Raw genomic sequence first — 19,962 nt, forward strand, 5'->3', positions numbered from 1 at the left:
GAAAAATCAGTGGCTGCCAAAATGTTATTTTCTTGAGAGTTTGACAATACATTGAACGCCGTTATGTGATATATTAAAGCCGCGTATACACCTTAAATCATAATTATTAACTGACGTGATGCCTTTAACGCCGTAAAAATTTCTGCGGAATACTACGTATGCGAGATTCGACATGTAAAACATACGTTGGTTATTTCCTTTCATGACGTGAAAAAGCCCATAAGTATGAAGCCCATTGGGTATACGCCTCATCGGTACATGCCTAGAATCCCCGATATTCTGCTAAGTTGCCAGACATAATATTTACTTTTCCTTTTTGAAAAATTGTCCGAAATAAACGGAATTCTCAATAACAATTTTTCTTTACGCAATAATATCTAAATTTAAGCATTTTATATTTTTTTATGAGAGCAAAAATGCCTCCCTAGCCTTTCATTAAAATTGTACATATTTCATTTAAAAATGGTTGTTACCTAAATTTTTGAGAAATTAGTATACGATTTAGCATGACCCTATGTATGAGCATAACATACTAATTTGTCGATTTCAGGGCACAACGTCTAATTTTTAACGATTATTTGATCTTGTCTTCTTCTTTGTTTTTTGTTATAATTATTGGGAAACTATACATTTTGGTATAATGACAAACAATTAATTTGTATTGTATGTGATGCAGTGTAGTCAGAGACCAGAAAACTACTTCTTTGTTTAAAGGCAAGTTCATGTTACAATCTCACTTTTAAAATGACATTTTAATTTTATGATTTATTATTTGTCGTTCGACCCAATCTATACCTTGATGCACAGAAAATTAAAAAAGTTGTGTTATCTTTTCTTTTATATCAGTTAAAAGTCAAAAAAAGATAAAAAAATAACTAAAAATAAACTGGTAAATGCGGCGGGCATTTCTATCTCCCAGGGCATTCACCAATTTATTTACTTAGCTTTTTTTAAAAAGATAAATACGAGGGGAGCTACGACAGTTCTTTATAATGTTTTCTTATGAATATTTATTTATTTACACATTGCAAGGCAAAAAGAGATTGAAACTAACTATTAAAAAAATGGAGAATGCGCCGGGCATATCTATCTCCCAGCGCATTCACCAATTTATTTACTTAGCTTTGTTAAAAAAAAAATTTTTGTACTTTTTAATCATACCTAAATCATAAACGAAATGCAAAAAAAAAACAAATTATTTTAATAACGAAAAAGAAAATAAAGGATTGCTTAGAATGTACAAGAAGAAGTAGCTAAAGCGCTTGGAATTAGTTGGTGCAAAAGGTTGTATATGAAAACAAGAACAATCTTATTTCCAAGCAGGAAACAAAGTGTAAAAGGAAGAAGCCGAAGACTGAAAATTTAAGTGAATGTGTAAAAATAAAGTAACAAATTTGACTAAAAAAAAGAAACTAATTATAACTATCATTATCACTAACAGAGTCGGAAAACTCTTCGTCATTTTCCGAATCTTCTTCAAATGGAGCAATGATCAATGGTTCAACTTGGATATCGAGTACTTTTTTTTCTCTTCCACCAGGTTCTAATAATGGTTTCTGTGTGATCCACTGATTTCCGCCAATACTCTTTTGTGATGTGATTCAATGCCTCATTCCAAACAGCTTCAACCTGGTCAGATCTAAGCCCAGCACCCACATGCTTCTCATAATAAGATTTTGACCCTGCCCATATAAGCTCAATGGCATTAAACTGACAATGGTATGGTGGCAATCTTAAAACTTCATGGCCATATTCACGTACTATTTCGTCAACAGCATATATTTTTGGTCTTTTCAGCGATTTTGCAATTGAAAGAAGTTCGGATTTTAGCATATATGGCAAGGGATTCTGATTTTCTTTTACTAACCATTTATAAATTTTGCTTTTTCTCCAACTTCCATTTGGTTGTTTATTCAAAATTCTTGAATGATACGATGCATTGTCTAATATTATTAAGGAAGGTTCTTGCAAGTTCGGTATTAACTGTTCCTTTAACTATTTTTCAAACATTTCGCAATTCATATTGTCATGATAATCCATACTTTTAGACTTAGAAGAAAAAATTAAACTTGCACCTGGAACAAATCCCTTGGAAGACCCGGCATGTAAAATAATAAATCGTTTTCCCTGACCACATCCTTTTTTTCTTTTCACGCTTTTCACAGATTCATCTTGCCAAGATTTTATTACACTCCCGTTTAAAAATATCCAAGTTTCATCTAAGAATACCACTTTCGTTAACTTTGATTTTTCATTTTGTGTATATTGTCTTAAAAATCCTATTCGTTGGCTCACAATATTTGGTAGTTCACACAAATATCTTCTATTGCAGTCTTTTTTATAGCGAAAACCTATGCTTTTAATTAATTTTGTTAAAGCAGAAAGTCCAATTTCCAAAGTGCCGCGTTGCTTTAAAACATCCCTCAGAAATGGCAGCGTTATATTTGTTTTTAGCCTATATACTATATAGTTTATAAATCCTATCCCTTACTTCCATTTTTACACATTCACTTAAATCTTCAGTCTTCGGTTTCTTCCTTTTACACTTTTTTTCCTTCTTGGGAATAAGATTGTTCTTGTTTTCATATACAACCTTTTGCACCATTCTTAAACTAATTCCAAGCGCTTTAGCTACTTCTTCTTGTACATTCTTAGGCAACCCTTTATGTTCTTTTTCGTTCTCGAAGTAATTAATAACATTACGTACCATTTTTTTGGCTTGAGGATTTAAAAATCCACAAAAAGGCTTTTTCTTTTCCATAATTTGAAATTTAAATTACCTTGTGACAAATAATGTCATCCGTCAATCGAAACGAGACAGGCATATTTGTTATGAAAGTAATTGTTTTAGAACCACTGACATTTATCATTTTATCTTCTTTTGATACATTAACGCTGCATATATCTGTTTCGTTTATCTGACGCGTTGTAGTTAATAAACGTTGTTGCGCAAATTGAAATGAAACGTAACTACAAAAGTTTGTCGTTGATAATCCGATACACCCGCACGATAAGAGCGATTTTGACTATACATATGGTAAATATTGAAATAGACAGCCAAGAGTACATGGAGTAACAAATGGTAAGTTTTGCGACAAGTAGCTATAGAAAAATACTTTTGATGATGTTTGGTTTTGTGTATGTGTACTACACGAACTTTTAAAATAAGTAAGCTTTTTTTTTTTCAGAAAGGGCTAGGCAACAAGAAGCTCTTTTAAGGACTCCTCGTCAACCTACCGGTTAGTATGCTATAGGATAGTCTTGGCCAAAGTTAGGTGAGTAAAGTGTAAATGATGATTCCATATTTAGAGTTAGAGCAGTTTGAAGAGCTAGAAAGACAGTTTGCCGAGGAAGAAGGTGGCTCCTCACCAGCCAAATTATCCCAATCCTTGCCAAAACCATCTTCACCTTATGGGCCAGAGGCTGATGCTATTTATAGTAAGCTTTTCGTAATCGCATATTTTTTTTAAAAATGGCGTTTTCTATGTAAATGTCAAGACTTAAGAGTGTAAATCGACTAAAAATTTTATTTTTTTTGGAAAAACCATCTTATCTAAAAAATTACAGGAAAAAGTATTATCAGTGCAAAAAGAAGTTCGATTTTGTCAAGAACAATATCTTAATATAATGATTCTTTTCCAAATAAGTTCATTATAAAGGGTGTTTCAGAACTATGGGATCAAACTTCTGAGGGTTATTCAGTACAACAGAAGATTCCATTTGAGTATAGGAACCAATGTTCGGAAATGCGTCACTACGCCACTACGGCCCTAAGACGCGTTAAAATTTATAAAAAACATTAATTACCCAAATAGGATTTGCTGCATTTATTTTTACCTTTTGTACATGATACCATACCAACAATTGTTTAAAATCAACACTTATCAATGGCAATTCTCAATGTCATTTTAAAAATGTTATAGCTTACAATTTTTAAACATTTATTGCTAATGGAAAACTTTATCAATCAAGAATTCCATGCATGAGCAGCATCGCGGTTATATCATGAACGTTATCCCGAACAACAGCATCCTGGGTACAAAAAGTTTATTGCGGTTCATCGGCGGCTCGCTGATATAGGCATGTTTAAGACCAAGATGCATGATACTGGTGTTGCTCGAACCGTAAGAACGGTCGAATTTGAAGAAGAGGTGCTTCAGCGAGTTACCGATGAACCATCAAATAGCACACGTGACGTCGCTAAGAATATGAATACGAGTAACGCTTCTGTCTGGCGGGTACTACACGAGCAACAACTCCATCCTTACCACTTCCACAAAGTTTAAGGTATGACAGCAGCCGATTATCATCCTAGAGTTCAATTTTGTCGATGGCTTCTGGATCACATCATTGCACAAGCAAATTTTTTACGATATGTTTTGTGGACCGATGAAGCCTCTTTTACAAGAGACGGTATTTTTAATAGTAGGAATAGCCATGTTTGGGACGAAGAAAATCCTTATGCAATTTTTCCAAGAAAACATCAAAATCGTTGGTCTGTCAACGTATGGGCAGGCTTTGTTGATGATTATTTAATTGGGCCATACCTTCTACCGGAACGGTTAACAGGACTTATTTATCTGCGTTTCTTGGAGGAAGTTGTCCCAGAACTTCTTGAAAATGTTCCACTAAACGTTAGACAGCAAATATGGTTTTAGCATGATGGAGCGCCGGCTCATTTTGCTGTACAAGTACGCGAGTATTTGGCTCAGCGGTTTGGGCACCGCTGGATTGCCAGAGGTGAAGCAGTTTCTTGGTCTCCTAGATCACCCGATTTAACGTCGCTCGATTTTTTCTTGTGGGGACATGTAAAGTCTTTAGTCTACGAAACTCCAGTAGAATCAGAGCTAGACTTAATTGGACGAATAACAGCAGCATTTGAAATCATTCAAAACGAGGATCAAATTTTTAGTGTAGTTTGCCGAAATCATGTGCGGCGTTTAAATCGGTGTATTGACGTTGGAGGAAGACATTTTGAACAATTGTTGTGATGGTATCATATACAAAAGGTAAAAATAAATGCATTAGATCCTATTTAGGTAATTAATATTTTTTCTAAATTTAAACGCGTCTTAGTTCCTACCCTCAAATGGATTCTACTGTTGCACTGAACAACCCCTAGAAGTTTGATCCCATAGTTCCGAAACACCCTGTAGTGTAGCAAATTTTACTTAACTATTTGTTTATGAATTTTAATTTTCTTTGATTATTTGTAATACTCACCTATACAAGTTTCAAAATGTTTAAATATTAAGAATATTGTTAAAGGTAAATGTAAATAGTCTTTAAGCGCAAAGACGATGAATCTATTTTCATTGAAAGATGCTACAATTGTTTATTATAGAGGCAGTAAATAAATGTTGATTTTTATAGAAAAAATTAGAGAACAAGAGGAGATGCTACAACCTAGTCCTCAATATCCTGGTGGTTGGACACCTGAAGGTGTTCCTGGACCCTCCAGAAGGTATGAAATTTAAATATCTGTTTCAAGTTTTATAGTAGGGGATGCTAAATTTGCAGTTACTAAAGTGTCATTGGGACCTCTTGGATTGACAAGATTAGGTTCTAAAACGAAAAAAGTTTACGTTAAGTTTCCCATTTTAGTGGAGAGATGAGCATGTACAAATCTTTACGTCTTTCTGATAACCGAGAAATATTAATTTGACGAGTAGTGAGCGGAACGTTATCGTAAAAAGAAAAGAAAAAAAATTATTCGAACGTGTCAGATATTCCGAGATGTTGTTAAGTGAACTCAAAAAAGTTTTATATTCAAATGTCTGACCTTAAAATACTCGAGGGCGTCAGATTTTTATACAGACGGTTCAACTTAATGTCTTGATCGGCCTAAACGATAATCTGACAATTATACTGAGGAACATTGTTTTTCTGACAATTTAAAAAAAAATCTTTTTTTTTTCTACTGGATATAATTAAACAATATACAGTTATTTGTATAATTCTATCATTTATTGATAAAAACTAGATGGAAAAATATTTAAAATAAGTATCTTAATCTTCATCTTCACTGGATTCCTCTACAAAGTTGGATTTATTTTATATTATACTATTAAAAGGAAAACGTACCTAAATGTAAATGTATATCTTCTAAAATGTCAAGTGATATGACGATATCTTCCTATGCTTCTAGCTTTTTATTTCTTGTTCGTTGGTTACCTACAAACCAAGTCGGTAACCAAACCGAGTTTTTACTCTACAAAATTGGTATGCATTTCACACTTAAATCACTCATTATTGTAATTGTAATGTATTACACTAAATTAACATAATCGTTTTAATACAACAAACAAATCGGAGCGCCAAACTCGTACTAATGTGATCAGCCAGGGGAGGGGAGAAAAGTATTAATATTTGAACCGTATAAAATTAGTGCATATATTATAGTTAGTTGATATATTCCTAAGCTATTATAATCCCCAAACAGAGAATAAATCATCAAACAGATTATTTTTGGAATAACATTGTTGTAATATACTTCTTAAGGGTATAATATGAATGTTCTTTGACAGATTCTGACAAACTATTCCATATTTGTGCAGCACCAAAGCTAAACGAACGTTTAAGAAATTTATGAACTGTATTAAGAGGTTCTAAAATTAAGAAAATTCCTGGTGTTATGATTATGTTGAAAAATATTGAAGACCTTATTTAAATAGAGCGGTTTACCAGTTTTTATAATATAATAAATAGAGCAAAACATGTGATATCTTCTCCTTAGACAAAATTGTCAATTTATCATCATTTAAAAAGGGAGTGCTATGATTTCTATAAGAAATACTAAATGAAAAATAAATTATGAAACCTACAATTTACCGAGCGACTTTTAGATCAGAGTACCTCACTGGCTTTTCTGGATTACTTTTTAAGTTTCTATAAAAAGTTGTAAAGTTTCTATTTTTAATCAGTTTATTAGTAAAGAATACAAAATATTTCTATACTAGACGAACAGGACTAACACCTCCTTCACCATGGCAGTATGATTCTGATGTTTGCAGCCCTCCCCCAACCCCTGTTCCTACACCTGTTGTAGTTGTAGCAAAAAGAATAAAGAAGAAAGGAAGATATCCACCACAGCCCACTCCAAGGGTATATTATATTGAATGTTCATACTTCACCTAGCTTTGCTTTATTCTTAATAGCTTAAACTATTAACTAACTATATCTAATGTAATATATGTTTTTAGACTCCAACAGACTCAAGAAATATACCTAGAGCCCCATGCGGTACTCCGCCAAAACGAGTTGCTGCCTATGGAACTCCTTTACGTGAAAAGTTGCCATTAAGACCCAAGAACTTGTTTGTAGCGCCAGGTAAATACTAAATAGCGGATTTTCAGTAAAAGAGGCTTTTATGAATTTCTTTCTATAAGAAATTTTTATATTTTTCTTCAAATGGCCTCAGATATTATTTAGACTTTATCACTGCACGCAAATTATTGGAAATAAGATGAAAATACGTTGATTTAATAGTAAAAACTTAGTGGGATATAGAAAAACCCGCTATTTAAGTCGGTCATACATTTTTACTCAATATGTTATATTTTATCTAACCTGGTTAAACTTTTCAGGTGAATATCCTCCTCCATCTCCTGATGTACGAAGGCAGTACGATCCAAGCACACCTCCTTGTATTGGTGCTGAAAATGTAAGTTAATTTGTTTTATAATTAGTTGTTTTTTTTTTAAACTGTAACCGATTTTGATATATGAAATTATTGTTTTTGGACGCAGTCCAAAGGTTATAAGGATATTCCGAATTCAACGCAGAGCAACCAGGATACTTCCTAGTCTCACATATGAATCGGATTGTTGATCTGCTTTTATTGCTCTGGAGATTCTCATTCTTTCTTCCGTACTCACTTTGAAAAAATTAATTTATATTAAAACTAATTTTTTTCAGTATCAGACTTATGACCAAATATTTACATTGATTAAGGCAACTCATCGTAAACAACCAAAAGACTTTTCAGTCTTATGCTCTGCAACAGCTCATAAATGAGCCTACTAGAGTGACGAAGACTTCAAGCACTCTTATAGATTCTATATTTATCAATAATTCTGACATAATAAAACAATGTCGAAAGATATCTTTAAATGCAATTTCTGATCATAACTTAGTATATGTTAATATGTCTCTTAATATTAAAAAAGCACCTCCTTTAAGAGAATATGCTCTTTTAGATCATTTAAAAAATTTAATCAACTAAATTTTGAAAATGATCTTTTAAATATGTCGTGGCATCAAATTTTATGGGAAGAGAACTTAGAAGAAGTAAATTAGAACTTTTTGATAAACATGCTCCCCTAATAGAGGTCCAAGCATCAAAACAAAGAGATAAAAGTTGGCAAAAGTTGGCAAAAGTATAGAAAAACTAGATCGGAGGCTGACCATTTACTCTATTAAAATATTCGTAACCAGACATTATCAGCCACTAGAACTGCAAGAAAGAGATATATTATAAATATTTCTCAATTAAACAATACAACTAAACTGGAAAACTCTTTAAGCTTTAAATGTTCGCTCACAAAAAAACACATTATACCAAGTAACCTCTCAAATCCTAATGAAATTAATAGTTATTTTACCTCCTTTTTGCAATCCACATCAAATCCCTCAAATAATCATATATTCATGAAGTTAATCCAAAAATTAACTTCAAATTTTCTTTAGGTATAATAGATGAAATATACTCCGCTCTACCTACATAACATCCGAACTAACGCTGTTGGTACAGATCAAATTAATGCTAAAATGCTAAAAATATGTATCCCTTTAATAGATCATATAATTTAATACATTGTTAACACGAGTTATGTGTTTTATAGTATTAAGATCTATAATTTCTTGATTGGTGCGAGGCATTCGGCTCGTAGTGGACATGGGTATTCGAGGTCCAGTTGGCTTATTCGAATTTTCTTTTGAAAACACATTTTTTTGTTTTCCGAAAACCTGTTCTTTTGTGGGGAATTGATGCTGAGCTGGCCGACTTTGAATATTAACCGGCGCAGTCGGTCGTAACTCAGAAGATCTTTTGGATATCTGTGTGTTTGGAAACCGTGTGCGAGATTTCCGAAACCACAAAATCAAAAATTTTTTACTATTTACTGAGTAAAGAACCTAGAAGAAGTCACCGTTGCGACTTGAAGCAGCATAATCGTAAGTAATGAGAGAAGAAACAAGTTTCAACAATCTGGAAAACTGCTCTGGGAATCCCACTACCAAAAAATAGTCAGCCGTCCCATTTTTCTGAGTTGAGGATCATAAGTATTCTTCCCACCCTATCAAAAATTGTTGAGCGAATCCTTTATAACCAAATATTCACTTATTTTAATGTTAATAAAATCCTGCCTGATAATTCATGTGGATTTCGAGACAATTTTAGTACAGTATCTACTTTAGCATCTGTGCTTGATGATATATTTAGGGCCTGCGATGAAGGCTACATAAATATGTTACATAAATAGATACTTCTAGACTTCTTCAAGGCCTTTGATACTCTGGATCACCGTCTCCTATTAGCTAAGCTAAGATATTATGGATTCGACGTGGACTCTGTTCAATTAGTTAATTCATTTCTAAGCAAACGGTCGCAAAAGGTGGTCTATAACAATATTACGTCGAATGCATTGGATATAATTCTCGCACCTAAATACTGTAAAACACAAGCATAGACGGATGACACACAAATCTATGTCTCTTTTGATTATAACAAATCGCAAGAAATGACCGATAAAATAGACGCTGATCTTCAGATAATTAAAGAATTATTTGCTGAACATAACCTAAACTTAAATTCTGACAAAACTAAGCTATTACGTATTGACAGCAAAATCAAAAGAAACTCTATTAAAAACAACTTAAAATAAAAAATAAATGATACTACATTAAAATTTGTATCTATCGCAAAAAATCTTGGCTTAACTATCGATGAAGATCTCAGATTTAGTGCATACGTTCAGAATATAACAAGAAAAAGCTTTTATGCACTGAAATTATTTTATAATAATCGGCACATTCTTAACTACTCGTTGAAAAATAGTTTATGCGACACATTAGTACTCTCACATTTTAACTATGGTGTATACGGTCCATGTCTTACAGCTCTCGATAAACAGAAAATATAAAGGGTACAAAAGGTATGCTGTCGATTGATAAATGGAATCAGGAAGCATGACCATATTACTTATAAAATTGTAGAATCTAACTGGCTAAATATGGAAAGCCGTAGAAAACTACATCTTTCAAATTTTGTGCATAAGCTGTTCAATACCACTAACACCTCGGATACCCCTAAAAATACATATCTGCCAAGGACAAGCATGCATGGACGAAATATTAGAAACAAAAACAAATTCTCCATCCCGTTACATAAAACATCTAGGTATAAAAGATCCTTTTCCAAATCACTTTATATAATTCCATACCTGATCATTTTAAAATATTTAATATTAATAAATTTAAATACAAAATGCGTTTGTTTCTGTTTATTCAACAAACTCCTCATGAATAAGAAAGGATTTCTTTTTCTTATTAAAGACAAAAAGACACTTAAAATGAACACCTTGAGGTAATACTTAATAAAAAGACAATGGGAAAATAACCAAGAAAAACACATCTAACTTGTGTAATAAACCACCCTTATAATATATTTGAAGAATTTAAACAGGTATTGGAATTGTATGCTGAACTGGACTAGCTTTTGAAATTATTTCACAATATAACTATCTACTTTTTAAAGAAAATCTCTACCTTCTACTGGATAAATCTATTACATTACGGTCTTTTGTGTCGCACAGTTTATCGTTGTGTGCGTACAATGTGTGCGTACAGTTAAAGAGCAATTTGCTAATAAGTTGCATGATATTGTTTTATTTTATTGTTTTATATACTTTAGAGGGATTAGGTACTTTAAGTAAGATTAGCCACACGGCTAGACGTCGCCTCTCTTATATCCCTATAGAAATGTATGAATGATACTCACAACTGTAAATTATTTGTTTGTTAAATAAAAGACGTTTATTATTGTTATTATTATTATTATTATTATTATTATTAATATCATAACAATTTTTGTATACCTCTTTAAAAAAAAATAAAAAACTCCCGTTGTAGGAGTAATTTTTGAAATTTGAAGTACTGGTTCTAAATTTTTTTAAGAGGCCTTAGAAGAAACCCAGAGCGAGTAGATTGCATTCGTTGATACTATTTTACTCCCAATTAAAACCCTCATATAAAAATGGGATACAGGCATGTAACTACTTTATTTTTGTATTTTATAATAATTAAAAATAAAGAAATAAGCAAAAAATAAAGAGGTGCATATGCTAACGGTAGCTTTTGACCAATATAGTTGGCCGTGAATTTAGTATGAATTGCTTAAATCTGAGTCACCGCTTGACAGATTTATTGTTGATGATCTTTTAACACACCTCAAGCTAGCACTTGATCAGAATTTTTTCGTTTTCAACAACAGGTTTTTTAGACAAGTTACTGGACTAGCAATGGGGTCTTGCTTCTCTCCTCTTCTGAATGAGATTTTTATGCACCATTTAGAGAAAAGGATTGTCAATGGGAAGTTTGGTGCGTTTCAAAAAATGTCAACAAACTTGAATACTCCTCAAACTCCCCTTATTCCTACAAATTTGCCTCTTTTAATTCCCTTTTCTATCGCCTTTTTAACATCCCCCTTTCTAGAGAAGCTTTCCTTGATGAACTAAATATAATTAAATATATTGCTTTTAATAATGGTTTTCCACTTGATACAATTAATCGCCTTTATTCTAAATTCTATAATAAATACAAACTCACTTACAACTTAATCCATCTTAATAATGAAAATAGTCACCTTTTTAGATCAATGTAATTTTTTGGTAATATTTCTTTTCAGCTTGCAAAGTTTTTCAAGTCTACAAATCTCACAATTGCTTTTAAAACTACAAACAGTTTAAAAAGGCAGCTAGTTAGTACAATAGATAAGGCAGATTTCTTTTCAAAATCAGAGGTATATTCATTAAGATGTAATGACTGTAATGCCATTTACATAGGGCAATCGGGGAGAAAAAAAAATTCTACCAGAATAAAGGAACATACAAGTTTGGTGAACAGGTACAGGGATACTGACATGATTGAAACTAAATCAGCATTTGCAAATCATTTATTCGCCTCCTCACATGGTTTTTCTTTAACTCAGGGAGCGGATATTTTGAGTGCTCAAAAGGCACAAAACTGGACTTGTTGAAAAAAATGGAAATAACTAAAGCTAAGAAGAGCCTAGAATCTTCTTTTCCATTACATGGCAAACACAACCCTTCCATTGTTCGTTATTGGTCTCAGGAATACGAGCACAGAAATTTTCAGTTTCGTACCCAGGATCCTCAGAAATTGAATGTTTGGGCAGGTATTTTGGGCGACAATGTTATAGAGCTATTTTTTATTGACGGCACTTTAAACGCCCAAAAGTACCTTGAGTTGCTGCAAAACCAAGTTCTTCCTGCCATTCAAATCCTACCTGATGTAGAACTGGGATCGGTTTATTTTCAGAAAGATGGCTGTCCTGCTCATAGCGCGGCTAGGGTAAAGATACTTTTCCTAACCGCCTTATTTGTGGGACTGGCGATATTAAATGGCCTCCTAGATCTCCAGATTTGTCTCCAAATGACTTTTATTTGTGGGGTTACCTTAAGCAGACCATTTACAAGCATGAATTTAGTAAGCCAACAAATTTAGAGGAGTTGCAAAATAAAATTGTCGAAGGTGCCAATTCCATTTTACCTGAAACTCTTTTGGAGGTGCGAAATAGCTTTTACGATAGGCTAAGTTTTTGTTTAGCGAAAGAAGGTGGTTTATTTGAGCTTTTTATTTAAGAAATAATATGTTGTTAAGTTTGTTTATTAGAGTTTTATTTCTGATTTTTTATTATAATTTTATCAGAGTTGATATTTTATTTTTTATTAGAATAACGCTTTAATTTTCATTATGCAAAACACAGCATATTAAACATTTTAAGATTATAATTCTATGCGGGTTTTACACATTGTCATGTCCGTAAAACCCACATTAGAATAAATATTTAAAAAATGCCTGGATTTTCGCGTAATATTTTGGGATATTTTATCGCCAAACGAAAGCTCAGACGAAAGCTTCCACGAAAGTCAGAGTTTACTAATCCCGTTCTCGGGCAGGCCGGGGCGGTGCTCTGTCGCAGGCACTCGTACACGCGTGACGTTGCAAAATTTCGCCTTTATGCGGTTTTCTATAAGTAACGAACGAAAACACGATCTGTATATGATAGATAAATGAAATGACCAAAAAGGAATAGATACGAATTTGCTAAATTATCTTCTTTATTCAATAGATTAATATTTATATCGCCCAAAAATATATTTAAATCCCGAAGAAAGAGTTGTTTGTCTGTATTATTTATCTGCCTTTTATTATTATAGTTGTTTGTCTGTATATTAATGGCTAAGAATTTATCCATATTCATGCATGTTCCAAATAGCACCCACTTATTTATCAACTATGTATGTCAATTCTTTTTCTTTAATAATTTCTTTCTTTATTTCTAGGTGCCGCGATCAGAATGGAGCCCTGAAGGAGGTTACTTGGGTAAGAACTTTTGTACACTTTTTAACCGAGAGTAAAATTAACCTTACCATAAAATAATTTAGAGGATGAAGGGGTACCACCAGACTTTCCCTCGCCCCCGCCTCGTACATTACAGGACGACCAACTTTTCTTCCCACCTGAAGCCATGGCGGCAAGAACACCAGAAGGTCTGCCTACAATGAAAGATGTTATGAGGCACCAACTGGCTCAGGATACATTTAGGAGAAACATCTCCTATAAAACGCCTTTTGGAGCAGGTATTGCATTCGTTAAAAACTGATCAACTATGCTATCATTTTTCAAATATAGGAAACAATTACAATAACGTAATAAAAATAAAGACATGATTCTAAGAAAAAGTTGCTTAGAATGCAAAATTATCCCCGAATTTTATAACCATAGGCCTACTTTGATTTTTACGTTTAAATTATTTATTAATTAACAAAAATCAAATAGATATTTTACTTTTTGCGATCGGTAGGATTTTTCTGCTCGTGGAATGCATGCCGCTTATTATATCCTCCTGAGACCCCCGGCCAGCTGACTTTTAATAAACAAGGATAAAAATAATAGTTTATATACTTGGGATACACTCACTATAAAAATACATGTTTTTTTTTTTTTAAGTCAACCATTTCTTATTTTTTTGATGTCCACTTAAATGGACGTTGGGTCATAAAGAAACAGAAAAAAAATGCATAATTATTTATTATGTATTTTAACAAAAATAATATTTCTTAAACTACCAAAACTTTCGATGTAATTTTATTGCCCAGTCACATGATATTCATAAAAACAATTATGGTCAGCAGTGACACACAAAAAAACATCACAGTTGGTACAATAAAATTTGGTTTTCTTCGTACACCTCGATGATTTACACCGAACCGAATTCTCTAAGTGACCAGCAACGGCTGGCAAGTGCATGTCTTTTTTTCTTTTTGTCATAGGGGGAGTCAATGGTGTTGGTGTAATGTAGCCCAAAGGGTTATTTCGAGTCTTTATTGTCAAAGGTGCTTCATTTTGGTCTTCAAAATTTGTAGCTAAAAGTTTATCCACAACGCTGATCTTAAAATCTAAAAATTGTTGAATTTGCTTGGCAGAATCACCTAGTTTTTTCCTATCAGTTCTGTAGAGGATCCAGGCATTTGCAAGAGCTAAATTTATGAAATATAAAATTATTTTTACAATCCACTTTTTAGTTTTAGTATTGATACGATAATAACTAATCATTCGATCAATCAAATCAATACCACCCATACAATCATTGTATGATTTAACAATGTTTGGTCTAAAAATATCTAGGTATTTAGCCTCCTTTTTCGACCAACGTTTACATACATTTATTGGATCTTTTTCCATTTTAGATGATGCTAAAATTATTGGTTTTTGATCATACCATTGAACCAAATTAATCTTTGAATCATCCCTTACTGATTGTTCACTAAAACCTCGTTCGAATTTTTTAATTTCTTTTTCTGCTGTTAGATGAGCTGAAGAAGGAATTCTAGACTTCATAATAGTACCCGTACTATAAAAGTTTTTATCAAGTAAACTCTCTAACAACGATATTGTTGTAAAATAGCAATCCATGAAGATGTGAGAGCCACTTTTAAGGCTTTGGGATAATCGCATCACTGCTGAAGCTCCAACACCCATTTTTTTTTAATTTTCGTCCAAAAAAGTTTGTTTACCTTGATAGATTTCAAAGTCAAGCACAAGTCCTTTTGGTGTAGCACATACAAAATTTTTTAGTCCTTCTGGATTAGGTTTGCCTCTTACGAATTGTTTTAGACCACATGTGCCAGTAAATGGTATCATTTGTTCATCCACTGCAACGTTTTCTTGCCTCTCTAGTTTTAAACTTCCTTGTCTGACTCTCTCGGTAATTGGTCTTACTTTTCATAACCTGTCCTTTTTTCTATCATTAGCTAATACATCAGTGTCAATGACTACTTTTAAGTGATTTCTTATTGAAAAAAATCTATCCCGCGTCATGTGCTTCGCAATTGAATCAACTCTAGTTATTTGATGTTTTAAAACATCTTCACCCTAGGATATTTTAAACAAGACATTAAAACCGATATTCCAATAAATTTGTTTACTTCATCGGTCGATAAGTTCATAATTTTATCATTTTCTAAAAAAAATTTTATATTTGCGCAATCACGCATTGTCTCAAATAATTTATCGTCAATAAATACTGACACATAATCCATAATTTTCCAACCTGCTCTTTGAAAGTGACTTTCTTCAAAACCGTCTTTGACTACTTCTACTCCCTTGAAACTGCAATAGAAAAAAAATTAGGAAGAGATAAATTTTACTACCCAAAAAAAATACCTGTCAGATTTTCTCCAAGTCATTCTTTTAGCTTTTGCTGACATTTTTTCCTTTAAAATGCTAAATGGAATATCAAATTCTGGGTCTGAGTCACCATCATAATCATCTTGATTTTCATCTATTTGATCTTCTATAATATCCATAGTTTCTAAGATTTCTTCCAAATTTTCTTCAATTATTGTTTCACCAATTGTTTCTGCATTTATTATCCCATCTTCATTGTCATCTAAGTCTCCTTCAAACTCAGAATCATCAGCATTCGATAATTGAAGTAGCCTATCGTCATCTTTACCGGGTCGCAAATAAGTATCATTTCCAAAAATAGCTAAAAATAATGTCATAAATTTAAAATGTTTCTTAAAATTATTTATTTGGCTAGTTTAAAGTTAACAATTTAAAGCAAGTCCTAGTGTCCACTTTAATGGATTGAGGTTAAATGTAAAATTAGGGGACGAATTCCCGACGATCATTTAAATGGACATGGCCGTTTTTTCCATTTATTTAAATAAATTTCCACTAAAGACTTAAAATATTAATCGAATTATAAACAAAAATCATTTAGAAAAAGATTATACTAGTTTTTACAAAAAAATATTTAGAAAAAATAGAAAAATTAAGTGAAAAACGTACCGTCAATTGTTGCACGTCCAAACGCCGACATTTTAACAGCTGACTAGCGCTATGTTGGCCAGCTGATTGCACTTTTTACGTTTAGATGGCGCGATGGGTTATAGTCGAAGTAGAAATGCGTAGATGCACTGGTAAATTAGAGTTTTTTTCGGAATTACTACGTAATATTGGAATGTCCACCTAGATGGACGCAAGTTCTCAGGAGGATATTGGGTTATTTTTTTGCTGCATTTGACATAGTTTTTTTTTTCTAATGTTTGAAATTATATATCTGACCAAGGAGAGGGTCTTAACATGATTAAAAAAAAAATATTGCAATTTTGCAAACAATTACAGTAATGTACAAGAACATAACGAACCCTCTTAGCCCCAGCAATTTCAGTTAATTGTACTGCGGCGTATCGGCTCATAACCGCAGATGATGTTGTAAGGACCTTTATTAGTCAAAATTACGTGGTAAACCGTATGTTCTGCCAATAATTTTGGTAAAAGAGAAATTATAGGAGCCGAATTGGTCTCGTGATGGTATTTAGGATAAAATGCTCCGTAAGCCCATCGAAAGAAATCTCGTTTTGGGCTCGCAACAAATTCGAAAGTAATTTTTCACAAAATATGGGCCCAAAAGATATTAGAATCCAAATCATCCGCGTTGATCTCTCACATTTCGCCTTGAAGGATTTCTCGACCTTTTCGCCTAGATTCCACAAAAAACAAAATTAAAAGCTACAATCACACGCTATCCGCCTGCGGCCTTATAACAAACTCTATTAAGTAGATGGAAAATACGAGCCCTAACAACTATATATTGGAACAAGTAGTCATTTTACGAATAAAATTCCAGTTTACCGTAATTCTTTTAATTTATGTTTTTTTATTTAAAAATAATAAATTAATAACATTTTTTATGTTTTAGAGAATTATTTTTAAGGTTTAATAACATTTTGACGTTAAATAATATTTATTTAATTATTTAATAATCAAAAAATGTTGACAAATAAATGTTGGAACATGGGTTGCTTTTGCTCAAATTTTTCCAGTTTTATTAGCATGACGCGAAAATGGCTTTGAATAAACAAAAGTAAGTAGTGCGTTGTCAACAATAAAAATTTTGATGCGTCACTTGACCATTAATAATAAATTATTGCCATTTTTATTACGAGTAAAATACAATAATGGCTCGTGGAAAACCTACTGATCTAAAAGTGCGAGAAATTATTATCCAGCAGTACCATAAAGGGAAAACAATGCGAGAAATCTCCAGTGAATTAAATGTTTGAAACTGCCAGTATTGGTGTTCGCGGCAAAAGTTCAGGACGTCCAAATGTTGTTTCTCAAAGAAATGTAAGGAACTTGATTAAAATTTGTAAGTCGGGAAGAAGAAATAGTCTACGAGAAGTAACTGCAAGGTGGAATAGAGAAAGTGGGATAAAGTTTCCAGAGAATGCTGCCGCAAATATATTCACAAGTGCGGTCTTAGTTTTTATAAGGTATGTTTAATAGCCTAAGAAAAACCATTGTTAACGGAGACTCAAAAAAGGAATCGTTACATTTGGACCAAATCAAAACTCTCGTGGACCAAAGAAAATTGGAGCAAAGTTATGTATAGCCACGAAAGCAAATTTTATATCTGTGTCGGAGATTATCGAAAGCGTGTGATTCGGGACAAAACAGAAGCATTCCATAAGGATTGTCTTAAAAGGACTGTAAAGTTTCCACAGGGCATCATGGTGTGGGGTTGTATGTCAGCTAAAGGGTTGGGAACGTTACAATTTATTGATGGCATAGTAAATGCAGATAAATATTAAGACATTCTCGAACATTCGCTTTTACCAAGTGCAGCAAATTTATATCCATCTGGAGATTTTATCTTTCAATAGGACAGTGCCTCATGTCATACTGCTACATCTACCAAAAAATGGATGGGGAAACATAATATTAAAGTTTTGTCACACCTCTCTAGCAGCCCGGATCTCAATCCAATCGAAACACTTTGGCACAAATTGAAGCAACGCCTAAGAAATAGTCCGCAGCGTACTTTGCCACAACTACGTGCTAAACTACAGGAAATATGGGATAGTTTCACCCCTGAATTTTGTGAAGGTCTAGTTGGTACAATGCCTCATAGAGTTTAGGCTGTTATTCAAGCTAAGGGTGACGTTACGCCTTACTAATTTGTTATTTTCCTTTTTTAAAACTCACTTGTTCCAATATTTATTTGTCAGCATTTTTCAATTATTTACCAAGTAATTAAATACTAAATAACTTAAAATATATAAATAAATTATAAAAACAATATTAAACATTATAAAAAAGCTTGTTCATTTCATATTTATGATTAAAAAAAATTTAATAAAATATTTTCGCTAAATGGGCATTTTATTTCAAAATAACTGCTTGTTCCAACATATAGTTGTTAGGGCTCATACAATTTAAAAGTTTAAATAAATCACGTTTTGCACGTTTTTATTATAAGCAGATTAGTAAAGCCGTGTATTGCCCAATAAAAACTAGTATCCGACGTTTAATTGCTTTAATTATCGTCATTTAATTTTCCATATTTGTTTGCCATCGCTAAGATGGGTATTACACGTATATGCGTGTCCCCCATTTAAAGTTCAATTGAGGCCTAAAATGTCATTTTAACTTTTATTTTACCGAATTAAATTAAGGATTTTTCCTGCGTTTTTGCGATCGTTAAAAAGGCATACCATGCATGTTCTATTTAGGATATGATGAACGTTGACCAAATATTAATGATACAATATAATAATAATAATAAACGTTTATTAGGAACAAAAAATTGTACCAAATAACTCCTGACAAAGTACAAAAAAAAACTGGCGAAAACAGCAAAAGTACATTTTGCTTTTTGTATGTCTAATTCCCTTTATATTTCTCCTAATAGCATTTTTTTTAAACTATACTGGGTATTAAAAAAATCCTCCCTTCCATTTTACAAAATACAACAATAAAATTATTGAATGATATGTAAAACCTTCATGGATATGAAGAAGGAGGCTTAATATGATAAGAGATATTATTTATTTTAAATAATGCACTAATGTTCGCTTTATATTTCTCTCGTTTTTCATCTAAGAATTTTTTACTTTTTGTACTCTAGGTAATTTAACTATTTTACTCTAGTTTAAAATTCAAGGAATTTAATTTTTTTTTCAAAAATTAAGGTATTTTACAGTAACACCCCAAAAATTAGTTAAAGTTGTGCATAACTTAAATGGATACGAAGAGCACTTACTTACAGACATTATTTTTTATTATTTAAAAGTTTGCTTATGATTTAATAAAATTAATTATAAATGAAATGCAGTATGGAATACGTAAAATATTTATAATAACTACTGC

At 32.4% G+C, this 19,962-nt stretch overlaps 1 protein-coding gene across 2 annotated transcripts in view; it reads left to right on the plus strand.

Annotated features, from left to right (window-relative positions):
- LOC126735791 (titin-like) overlaps positions 1–19,962 on the plus strand; it is a 291,189-nt gene that overhangs the window by 154,410 nt on the left and 116,817 nt on the right. For both annotated transcript variants that reach the window (XM_050439900.1, XM_050439901.1), the window contains 8 exons: positions 3,189–3,239; positions 3,310–3,438; positions 5,374–5,464; positions 6,960–7,104; positions 7,203–7,329; positions 7,587–7,663; positions 13,587–13,626; positions 13,689–13,883. In XM_050439900.1, the coding sequence (XP_050295857.1) occupies positions 3,189–3,239; positions 3,310–3,438; positions 5,374–5,464; positions 6,960–7,104; positions 7,203–7,329; positions 7,587–7,663; positions 13,587–13,626; positions 13,689–13,883 (855 nt within the window). The remainder of the gene's footprint in view (positions 1–3,188; positions 3,240–3,309; positions 3,439–5,373; positions 5,465–6,959; positions 7,105–7,202; positions 7,330–7,586; positions 7,664–13,586; positions 13,627–13,688; positions 13,884–19,962) is intronic.

Source organism: Anthonomus grandis, chromosome 4 (assembly GCF_022605725.1).
Source record: "Anthonomus grandis grandis chromosome 4, icAntGran1.3, whole genome shotgun sequence".
Classification (NCBI taxonomy): Eukaryota; Metazoa; Arthropoda; class Insecta; order Coleoptera; family Curculionidae; genus Anthonomus; species Anthonomus grandis.